Source organism: Heterodontus francisci, chromosome 2 (genome assembly GCF_036365525.1).
Source record: "Heterodontus francisci isolate sHetFra1 chromosome 2, sHetFra1.hap1, whole genome shotgun sequence".
NCBI classification, from domain to species: Eukaryota; Metazoa; Chordata; class Chondrichthyes; order Heterodontiformes; family Heterodontidae; genus Heterodontus; species Heterodontus francisci.
In genome coordinates this window covers 55,125,523-55,137,592 of record NC_090372.1, presented here as the reverse complement: position 1 = coordinate 55,137,592, position 12,070 = coordinate 55,125,523, and the positions used below count along the sequence as shown (strand labels likewise).

General features: G+C 45.1%; 1 protein-coding gene across 2 annotated transcripts in view; it reads right to left on the bottom strand.

Moving 5' to 3' along the window:
- Window positions 1–623: 623 nt before the first annotated feature.
- retreg1 (reticulophagy regulator 1) overlaps window positions 624–12,070 on the bottom strand; it is a 305,262-nt gene continuing 293,815 nt past the window's right edge. For both annotated transcript variants that reach the window (XM_068058442.1, XM_068058450.1), the window contains 2 exons: window positions 3,447–3,570; window positions 624–1,940 (listed from right to left, as the gene is read on the bottom strand). In XM_068058442.1, the coding sequence (XP_067914543.1) occupies window positions 1,432–1,940; window positions 3,447–3,570 (633 nt within the window). In that variant the 3' untranslated portion in view covers window positions 624–1,431. The remainder of the gene's footprint in view (window positions 1,941–3,446; window positions 3,571–12,070) is intronic.

Genomic DNA, 12,070 nt, shown 5'->3' with positions numbered 1-12,070 from the left:
AAGATCATCCAAGATTAGTCAACAAATTAATACCTACTCAAATATCTTCAGAGGGGTTATGCAAATATAAATTACATTTCTATCCACTCGGCCACTCAGGAGCCACCAATTAATTGGCCACCTTAGCACTTTGACATACAAAGCCCTTGCTATTTTACTTCAGTGTGGGATATAACAGGGAAAATGTGTGTTGTCATCTAAAATTCATAGTTTAAAAAAAAGTACATATTTAAATTTAAATTGTTCTCTAAGGCTCTGCTTCTTTAAGTGGGATGACCCAGAATGGGAGAAAGACATACAGATTACCATCTTAGTTATGGCTCATATATATCGACATCACCAGGTACACATACATGTTAAATAAGTATGAATTAACTACAACTTTCAGAACAGGTATTACATAATTTCAACATTCTACCTGGCATGAAATTAATTTAACACAGCAACTGGTTCGGTTGCTGTGGGACTCACTATAAATAGAGCAAATTATGATTTTATTCCAACTATTAAAAAGTTTGCCGCATTATTTTCAGAGTCAGGTCCATTAACTCATGAAACTATGATTTGTGTAAAAAGGCTAATTTTTAAAGTATTATAAATCAAATTAAAAATATAAAACCAAATTTAATTGGTAAAACATGACAAACTAAGTTTTAATGTGTTACTCGTCACCTTTGAATCTGCAGTTCAATAAGGCAGAAATTGCAGTACAGATTGGTTTTATGTATTTAAAATAAATACAGGCAGGGAAATGAATTAATAATTTCAAGTGTGAAACATGCCTCTACTAGGCTTTCTATGAACATTCTACTTGAACACAATGCCAAGGGCATGGTTACCATAACATACATGAATAAAAGAGACTTCAAAGAGGACTGGATTTTATAAAATATCTAAAATACTGCAAATATTTCCAAAAAGGGGTACTTTGCTTCCTTAGCAGTCCAACTTGCTACAAGGCTCAGGGAGAAGCTGATTACTGATTGTCAGTTTCTGCGCACAAGTCTTAAAAAAAATTGTGTTTGTTAAATATCTAACTTTCAGATTTGGCAATACATATCAGTTAAAACATTTTTAAAGCTAATCATTAACAACTCAGATTAACAAGACAGGATTAGCTTCCATGCTGTTATTTCAAGGCATAAAGATTATAGTCAGACAACACACACAAAATAGGTGGCCCATTATACCAAATAACACAAATTAAATCAGTTCTTTCAATAACTAAATTATTAATTGCTGATAAATGTGCAGTACTATTTCACTTTTTTTCATTCTTTCTTTGCTACACTTAGTTCCATATTCACAAGATCATATTTATGAGGTTTGGCTCTTTTTTGGGAACAACTGTAGTAAATAAGCTTGTAGCTTGTGTTTGTTTTGTTGTTCACATGTGGTCTGTATGTTTATTCTCCAGCCCTGAAAGAAAGCTTAATGACCTCCCAGTAGGTTTGAGAGAAAGCCTGACTTGCCATCTTTGGCTTGTTGACTTGCAGCCTGGCTCTGATCCAGTCCCAATTCGCTCTCAATTTGTTCCAACTCGGACTCGTCAAGCAACTCAAAGTCATCTGCCTCTTCGGTGTCAGTTTCTTCGCTCGAGTTAAGCTGTGGAGGCATGGTGGCATTGGTTTCAATGGCCTGCAACTGGCCTTTCACAGCAGATGACACTGCTGCAGCAATGACTTCACTTGCCATAGTGCTGATAAGATTAAAGCTCTGCTCATTGGTCAAGTTTACGGAAAGTCCAGCAACTGCAGTTCCCATGTGTATACCTTCCTGATATGAATCTGCTTCATTAGGTTCTGGAGTAGGAATTGGAGGAGTAGGGATGCCAATGCTTGAGTCATCATCATCATCTATTGTTCCCTTATTATCAATTGAAGGGAATTCTGGAAGATCTCTGGCAAATGCTTCCTCATGATCACTCGGGCGATCTAGATCTGAATCAAAGATTAAAAATGGGAGAATAAAAAAGGACGCTAATATTATTAAGCTATTTGTAGTATTGTAGAAAACCAAACTTGAAGCACAGTAAACCAAGTTAAAAACTTAATCCCCCCAAAAAATCAGTATGAAAACAATGAATAACTATTTAAAACTAAATAATGCAGAAGAACAGAAAAAAGCTAACAGAGAATGCTTAGAAGGAAGCAGTTAAGTAGTGGGAGAAGAGGAGAACACTTATATCTAAGAAGGGAACTTATTAAAGGGATTTTTTTTTAATGGATTTTTCCACAGTGAATGATGGACAGACATACCAGGTGGAATCTTATGAGTGCCAAGGCGTTCCCGACGGTGGGAGTGAAAATTGTCGTAATTTCCACTCTCGCCGCAAATCCCATTTCCCGCGCAATTTTGTATTTAAAATTACCCATATGGTGACGGGCACAGGGAACACATGGGATCATGTAGTAGGCGGCCTTTCATTGGTGGAACCTGCCATCACTGCCCCAAGCACCATGATCGCCACAAATATAAAACATTCTGTGCTTGCAGCCTCAAGGAGCAGCAACTTTCCTTTCAAGTAAGTATCTTCAGACTAACTTAAATTGAAGCTTTTACTTAAATATAAATGTTTTTGCCTCCCTTATTTTATGAAATTTACCAACTTCACATCATTTATTTTTCCTGCAGCAAAAATGAGTCAGATGTGAGCCAGTACCCTCAATTTGTCCCACAGCTCCCCGATGTTGACAGCACTCATCCCTCCCTTTAGGCTCTTCACACAACACTGATCTACTCCACCCACCACCCCCACAGCTGGCAAAATGTGCCTTCACAATCAACATCAACCATTCAACAACCACGCTCCCCTGCTCCACCTCTGAATTAATTCCTCTAAAATATCTCGCCATCATGAATCTGAAAAGCACCTCCTGCCTAATTATATCACCCGGCATGCCACCAAATCCGCCATGGCAGACTGCATAAAATTACCCCCATTGTTGCTAAAATACGATGATTTAAAACACTTGTAATTCCTTCCCATTTGACAAGCGCTAAAAGGTAAAATAGCCTACCTGCCAATATATAATTCCATTGTGTAGCTAGTCACAATAATTCTCCAGTAACAGTTTGATTTGGTCTCGCCAGTTATCCAAATTACTTTCTAGTTGGCCACAACCATGCACAATTGTGAACTTAGCATTCCCAAGCTAGTTCAAAAATGTGTTCCTTTTGATATAATGGGGTGTGTTGCAGTTACTCTGAACAATGGACACCTACCAATCATTGTACAAGCCTTTTAAAAATTTCCAGCAAATTCTCCATAGAAAATGCATCCAAAGGCAAAATATTTCCCTCAAATTTGTAGCACTCCCTTTTGTCCAGAATACATCCAGTCAGAATAGAAAACAACAGTTTTCAACCATTACATTTTTTATATTATGTATAAAAACATGTTGCTCTTCTGTATACTCTTCAATGGTAGCACAAATTCACCATACCATCTGATGCATCTGTCTGTGGGGTATGACCTCCTGACAAGTTAAAGGTTCCATTTTCTGTCCATGTTTCTGAAGGTTCAGTATCAGAAATAGATAGTTCTTTGCCGGCTCCTGAGCAGCTTACCTGCAGAGCAAAGGTAGAAATACCAGAACATAATAAGGTTCATGTAACATATTCAGAACTCTTTGGTCCACAACCTCTAGTGCAAACCATCCTAGCCTAGCTTACTGCTTTTAAGTCCACATTCTCACTTTCAAAAGCCCTTCCTGGCTTTTCCTCTCCATTCGACCTCAGTCACATACAACCCCTGCTCCTCCGAAACAGGGTTAGTCATCATTGCCCACTCTACTAGTATTGATCACTCTTTCAGCTGTTCCCCAGAACTCCCTCCCTAATTCCCTGCCTTCCTTTAAAAGTCTCCTAAAAGCACTTCTTCTCACAATCCCCCATTTTGTTTCCTCTACCCCTCTTGAATGGAGTTCACTTTCTTTCTCTACCCCAAGACATCTTTGTGTATGTGAAGAGTAATGTATAAATCCAAGTTGCTGGTGGTGTTCCGTATAATGCACAGCTACAGCTGATTAAATGGGAAATGGAGGTATTTGTAACAGGAAAATGCTCTTGTAATTCCTGTAAGGATTTAATTCTACAATTTTGTATAACATTGAAAACCATTTGCATGTTTTATTGGACAAATTCTATGTTGGGTCCAAGTAGAAAAAAATCATGACATGAACGTAATAAGGTTCTGAAATAATTTCCAGTGAACTATGCTGGTATGAGTCATAGAGTCAGGAGTCATTATGGCACAGATGGAGGCCATTTGGCACATTGGGTACATGCCAGCTCTATGTAGAGCAATCCAGTCAGTTCCATTCCTCCACTATTCCCATAGCCCTGCACGTTTATTTCTCTCAAATGCCCATCCAATTTCATAGAACATAGAACATAGAAAAATACAGCACAGAACAGGCCCTTCGGCCCACGATGTTGTGCCGATCCTTTGTCCTCTGTCAAGGACAATTTAATCTATACCCCATCATTCTCCTTTATCCATATACCTATCTAAAAGCCGTTTGAAAGTCCCTAAAGTTTCTGACTCAACAACTTCCCCAGGCAAGGCATTCCATGCCCCGACCACTCTCTGGGTAAAGAACCTTCCCCTGACATCCCCCTTATATCTCCCACCCTTCACCTTAAATTTATGACCCCTTGTAACGCTTTGCTCCACCCGGGGAAAAAGTTTCTGACTGTCTACCCTATCTATTCCCCTGATCATCTTATAAACCTCTATCATGTCACCCCTCATCCTTCTCCGTTCTAATGAGAAGAGGCCTAGAATGTTCAGCCTTTCCTCGTAAGACTTATTCTCCATTCCAGGCAACATCCTGGTAAATCTCCTCTGCACCCTCTCCAAGGCTTCCACATCCTTCCTAAAATGAGGCGACCAGAACTGCACACAGTACTCCAAATGAGGCCTTACCAAGGTCCTGTACAGCTGCATCATCACCTCACGGCTCTTAAATTCAATCCCTCTGCTAATGAACGCTAACACCCCATATGCCTTCTTCACAGCCCTATCCACTTGAGTTGCAACTTTCAACGATCTATGCACATAGACCCCAAGGTCTCTCTGCTCCTCCACATGCCCAAGAACCCTACCGTTAACCCAGTATTTTGCATTCGTGTTTGTCCTTCCAAAATGGACGACCTCACACTTTTCAGGGTTAAACTCCATCTGCCACTTTTCAGCCCAGCACTGCAACCTATCCAAGTCCCTTTGCAGACGACAATAGCCCTCCTCGGTATCCACAACTCCACCAACCTTTGTATCATCTGCAAATTTACTGACCCACCCTTCGACTTCCTCATCCAAGTCGTTAATAAAAATCACAAACAGGAGAGGACCCAGAACTGATCCCTGTGGCACGCCACTGGTAACTGGGCTCCAGGCTGAGTATTTACCATCTAAGACCACTCTCTGCCTTCTATCAGTTAGCCAATTCTTAATCCAACTGGCCACATTCCCCACTATCCCATGCCTCCTGACTTTCTCCATAAGTCTACCATGGGGGACCTTATCAAATGCCTTACTAAAATCCATGTACACCACATCCACTGGTTTACCCTCATCCACTTGCTTGGTCACCTGCTCAAAGAATTCAATCAGGCTTGTGAGGCAAGACCTACCCCTCACAAAACCGTGCTGACTGTCCCGAATCAAGCAGTGTCTTTCCAGATGCTCAGAAATCCTATCCCTCAGCACCTTTTCCATCAACTTGCCTACCACCGAAGTAAGACTAACTGGCCTGTAATTCCCAGGGTTGTTCCTATTCCCTTTCTTGAACAGGGGCACAACATTTGCCACCCTCCAATCACCTGGTACCACCCCCGTCAACAGAGAAGATGAAAAGATCATTGCCAGCGGCTCTGCAATTTCATCCCTTGCTTCCCATAACATCCTTGGATATACCCCGTCAGGCCCGGGAGACTTGTCTATCTTCAAGTTATTCAAAAACCCCAACACATCTTCCCTCCTAACGAGCACTTCCTCGAGCTTACCAGTCTGTTTCACACCGTCCTCTTCAGTAATACACCCCTTCTCATTCGTAAATACCGAAGAGAAGTACTCATTCAAAACCTCACTTATCTCTTCCGGCTCAACACACAGTCTCCCGCTATTGTCCTTGACCGGACCTACGGTCCCCCTAGTCATCCTCATATTTCTGACATACGCGTAAAAGGCCTTGGGGTTTTCTTTTATCCTACCCGCCAAGCATTTTTCATGCCCTCTCTTAGCTCTCCTAATCCCTTTCTTCAGATCCTTCCTGGCCATCTTGTATCCCTCCAGAGCTATGCCTGTGCCCTTTTTCCTCAACCTTATATACGCATCCTTCTTCTTCCTAACAAGACTCTCAACCTCTCTTGTCAACCACGGTTCCCTCACATGACCATCCCTTCCCTGTCTGACAGGGACATGCTTATCAATGGCCCCTACTATCTGCTCCTTGAAAAAGTTCCACATTTCGACCGTGCCCTTCCCTGCCAGCATATGCTCCCAACTTATGCTCCTCAGTTCCTGCCTGACAGCATCATATCTACCCTTCCCCCAATTGTAAACCTTGCCCTGTTGCACATACCTATCCCTCTCCATTACCACAGTGAATGCTACAGAATTGTGATCACTATCTCCAAAGTGCTCGCCCACCAACAGCTCTATCACTTGCCCTGGTTCATTACCTAGTACCAAATCCAATATTGCCTCCCCTCTGGTCGGGCAGTCTACATACTGAGTCAGAAAAGCTTCCTGGACATACTGCACAAACACTACCCCATCCAAACTATTCGATCTAAAGAGTTGCCAATCAATATTTGGGAAGTTGAAATCCCCCATAATTACTACCCTGTGACTTCTGCTCCTTTCCAAAATCTGTTTCCCAATCTGCTCTTCCACCTCCCTGCTGCTATTGGGGGGCCGATAGAAAACTCCCATCAAGGTGACTGCTCCTTTCCTGTTCCTGACCTCAACCCACAGTGCCTCAGTCGGCAGATCCTCCTCGAAAATTCTTTCAGCAGTTGTTACACTATTTCTAACTAACAATGCCACCCCCCCACCTCTTTTACCACCATTCCTAATCTTATGAAAACATCTATAACCAGGTACCTCCAAGAACCATTCCTCCCCCTCACCTATCCACGTTTCAGTGATGGCCACAACATCGTAGTCCCAAGTGCCCATCCACGCCTTCAATTCACTCACCTTATTCCTGATGCTTCTTGCGTTGAAGTATACGCACTTTAACCCTTCTCCGTGCCCATCTGTCCTCTGCGACAGTGCTACCTTCCCCAATACCTCACTACACTCTTTGTCTTTCTGAGTGGACCCACTGGTCCCTGGACTACAAGTCCGGTTCCCATCCCCCTCCCAAACTAGTTTAAACCCTCCCGAACAGTACTAGCAAACCTCCCTCCCAGGATATTGGTGCCCCTCTGGTTCAGATGCAGCCCGTCCTGTTTGAACAGGTCCCATCTTCCCCAGAATGCAGTCCAATTATCCAAGAACTGGAAGCCCTCCCTCCTACACCATTCCTGCAGCCACGTGTTCAGCTGTGCTCTCTCCCTATTCCTAGCCTCACTATCACGTGGCGCCGGCAACAAACCAGAGATAACAACTCTGTCCGTCCGAGCTTTCAGCTTCCAGCCTAACTCCCTAAACTCACTTCTAACATCTGTGCCACCCTTCCTTCCTACGTCGTTGGTGCCAATGTGCACCACGACCTCTGGCTGCTCCCCCTCCCCTTTAAGGATCCTGAAGACGCGATCACAAACATCACGGACCCTGGCACCAGGTAGGCAACAAACCATCCGTGCGTCTCGCTTGCGCCCACAGAACCGCCTGTCGGTACTCCTCACCATCGAGTCCCCGATGACTAGTGCTCTCCCATTCTCCCTCCTTCCCTTCTGAGCCACAGTGCAGGACCCCGTGCCAGAGGCCCGTTCACTGCAGCCTGCCCCCGATAGGCCGTCCCCCCCAACAGTATCTAAAACTGTATACTTGTTGCTGAGGGGAACGACCACAGGAGATCCCTGCACTGACCTCTTCCCACCTCTAACTGTTACCCAGCTGCCTTTGTTTTGTGGAGTAACGACATCCCTGTAACTTCTATCTATCACCCCCTCAGCTTCCCGAATGATCCTCAGTTCATCCAGCTCCAGCTCCAGTTCCCTAACACGGTCTGATAGGAGCTGGAGACGGATGCACTTCCAGCAGGTGAAGTCGGCAGGGTCACCGGAGGTTCCCCTCACCTCGAACATACTGCAGGAGGAGCACTGCACTCCCCTGGCTGCCTTTCCTTTTGAAATCACTGATTGTTTCCACTTCCACCACCCTCATAGGCAGCAAGTTCCAGGTCATTATCACTCGCTACATTAAAAAGTTCTTCCTCACATACCCGTGTATCTCTTGCCCAAAATCTTCAATCTGTGTCCCATTGTCCTTGTACCATCAGCTAACGGGAACATCTTTTCTTTTTCTACCTTGTCTAAACCTGTCATAATCTTGTACACTTCTATCAAATCTCCCCTCAATCTCTTTTGCTCCAAGGAGAACAGCCTCAGCTTCTCCAACCTAAGCTTGTAGCTAAAATCCCTCATCCCTGGAACCATTCTGGTAACTTTCCTCTGCACCCTCTTAAGGACCCTCACATCATTCCCGAAGTGTGATGACCAGAACTGGACAGAATACACTAGGTGTGGCCTAAGCAGAGCTTAGGTCGCCACATTACCAAAAGGATGTGGATGCTTTGGAGAGGGTGCAGAGGAGGTTCACCAGGATATTGCCTGGTATGGAGGGCGCTAGCTATGAAGAGAGGTTGAGTAGATTAGGATTATTTTCATTAGAAAGACAGAGGTTGAGGGGGGACCTGATTGAGGTGTACAAAATCATGAGAGGTATAGACAGGGTGGATAGCAAGAAGCTTTTTCCCAGAGTGGGGAATTCAATTACTAGGGGACACGAGTTCAAAGTGAAAGGGGAAAAGTTTAGGGGGGATATGCATGGAAAGTTCTTTACGCAGAGGGTGGTGGGTGCCTGGAACGCGTTGCCAGCGGAGGAGGTAGACGCGGGCATGATAGCGTCTTTTAAGATGTATCTAGACAGATACATGAATGGGCAGGAAGTAAAGAGATACAGACCCTTAGAAAATAGGCGACAGGTTTAGATAGAGGATTTGGATCGGCGTAGGCTTGGAGGGCCGAAGGGCCTGTTCCTGTGCTGTGATTTTCTTTGTTCTTTGTTCTTTATAAAGGTTCAGCATAACTTCCCTGCTTTTGTACTCAATACCTCTATTTATGAAGCCCAGGTTCTCATATGCTCTGCTAATTACTCTCTCAATATGTTCTGCCACTTTCAATGATCTATGCACATGGCGCAGTGGTTAGCACCGCAGCCTCACAGCTCCAGGGGCCCGGGTTCGATTCTGGGTACTGCCTGTGCAGAGTTTGCAAGTTCTCCCTGTGACCGCGTGGGTTTTCACCGGGTGCTCTGGTTTCCTCCCACAGCCAAAGACTTGCAGATGATAGGTAAATTGGCCATTGTAAATTGCTCCTAGTGTAGGTAGGTGGTAGGGAATATGGGATTACTGTCTGTCTTTTGGGCCTCCTTATCTCGAGAGACAATGGATACGCGCCTGGAGGTGGTCAGTGGTTTGTGAAGCAGCGCCTGGAGTGGCTATAAAGGCCAATTCTGGAGTGACAGGCTCTTCCACAGGTGCTGCAGAGAAATTTGTTTGTCGGGGCTGTTGCACAGTTGGCTCTCCCCTTGCGCCTCTGTCTTTTTTCCTGCCAACTACTTAGTCTCTTCGACTCGCCGCAATTTAGCCCTGTCTTTATGGCTGCCCGCCAGCTCTGGCGAATGCTGGCAACTGACTCCCACGACTTGTGATCAATGTCACACGATTTCATGTCGCGTTTGCAGACGTCTTTATAGCGGAGACATGGACGGCCGGTGGGTCTGATACCAGTGGCGAGCTCGCTGTACAATGTGTCTTTGGGGATCCTGCCATCTTCCATGCGGCTCACATGGCCAAGCCATCTCAAGCGCCGCTGACTCAGTAGTGTGTATAAGCTGGGGGTGTTGGCCGCTTCAAGGACTTCTGTGTTGGAGATATAGTCCTGCCACCTGATGCCAAGTATTCTCCGAAGGCAGCGAAGATGGAATGAATTGAGACGTCGCTCTTGGCTGGCATACGTTGTCCAGGCCTCGCTGCCGTAGAGCAAGGTACTGAGGACACAGGCCTGATACACTCGGACTTTTGTGTTCCGTGTCAGTGCGCCATTTTCCCACACTCTCTTGGCCAGTCTGGACATAGCAGTGGAAGCCTTACCCATGCGCTTGTTGATTTCTGCATCTAGAGACAGGTTACTGGTGATAGTTGAGCCTAGGTAGGTGAACTCTTGAACCACTTCCAGAGCGTGGTCGCCAATATTGATGGATGGAGCATTTCTGACGTCCTGCCCCATGATGTTCATTTTCTTGAGGCTAATGGTTAGGCCAAATTCATTGCAGGCAGCCGCAAACCTGTCGATGAGACTCTGCAGGCACTCTTCAGTGTGAGATGTGAAAGCAGCATCGTCAGCAAAGAGGAGTTCTCTGATGAGGACTTTCCGTACTTTGGACTTCGCTCTTAGACGGGCAAGGTTGAACAACCTGCCCCCTGATCTTGTGTGGAGGAAAATTCCTTCTTCAGAGGATTTGAACGCATGTGAAAGCAGCAGGGAGAAGAAAATCCCAAAAAGTATGGGTGCGAGAACACAGCCCTGTTTCACACCACTCAGGATAGGAAAGGGCTCTGATGAGGAGCCACCATGTTGAATTGTGCCTTTCATATTGTCATGGAATGAGGTGATGATACTTAGTAGCTTTGGTGGACATCCGAACTTTTCTAGTAGTCTGAAGAGACCACGTCTGCTGACGAGGTCAAAGGCTTTGGTGAGATCAATGAAAGCAATGTAGAGGGGCATCTGTTGTTCACGGCATTTCTCCTGTATCTGACGAAGGGAGAACAGCATGTCAATGGTCGATCTCTCTGCACGAAAGCCACACTGTGCCTCAGGGTAGACGCGCTCGGCCAGCTTCTGGAGCCTGTTCAGAGCGACTTGAGCAAAGACTTTCCCCACTATGCTGAGCAGGGAGATTCCACAGTAGTTGTTGCAGTCACCGCGGTCACCTTTGTTTTTATAGAGGGTGATGATATTGGCATCGCGCATGTCCTGGGGTACTGCTCCCTCGTCCCAGCACAGGCATAGCAGTTCATGTAGTGCTGAGAGTATAGCAGGCTTGGCACTCTTGATTATTTCAGGGGTAATGCTGTCCTTCCCAGGGGCTTTTCCGCTGGCTAGAGAATCAATGGGATCAATATGGGATTACTGTAGGGTTAGTATAAATGGGTGGTTGTTGGTGGGGACTGACTCGGTGGGCCATAGGGCCTGTTTCAGTGCTGTATCTCTAAATAAAATAAATAAAACATGAACCCCAGGTCCTTTTGTCCCTGCACACTCATTAGAACTGTGCCATCACGTTTATCTTGTCTCTCCCTATCCCTTCTGCCAAAATGCACCACCTCACACTTAAAAAAAAAGCAATCGTAAGGGCTAGAAGGCTGGGAATAGACAATGCCCTTGAGGAATATAAAGAAAGTAGGAAGGAACTTAAGCAAGGAGTCAGGAGGGCTAAAAGGGGTCATGAAAAGTCATTGGCAAACAGGATTAAGGAAAATCCCAGGGCTTTTTATATGTATATAAAGAGCAAGAGGGTAACCAGGGTTGGCCCACTCAAGGACAGAGAAGGGAATCTATGTGTGGAGCCAGAAGAAATGGGCGAGGTACTAAATGAGTACTTTGCATCAGTATTCACCAAAGAGAAGGACTTGGTGGACGATGAGTCTAGGGAAGGGAGTGTAGATAGTCTGGGTCATGTCGTTATCAAAAAGGAGGTAGTGTTGGGTGTCTTGCAAAGCATTAAGGTAGGTAAGTCCCCAGAGCCTGATGGGATCTACCCCAGAATACTGAGGGAGGCAAGGGAAGAAATTGCTGGGGCCTTGAAAGAAATCTTTGTATCCTCATT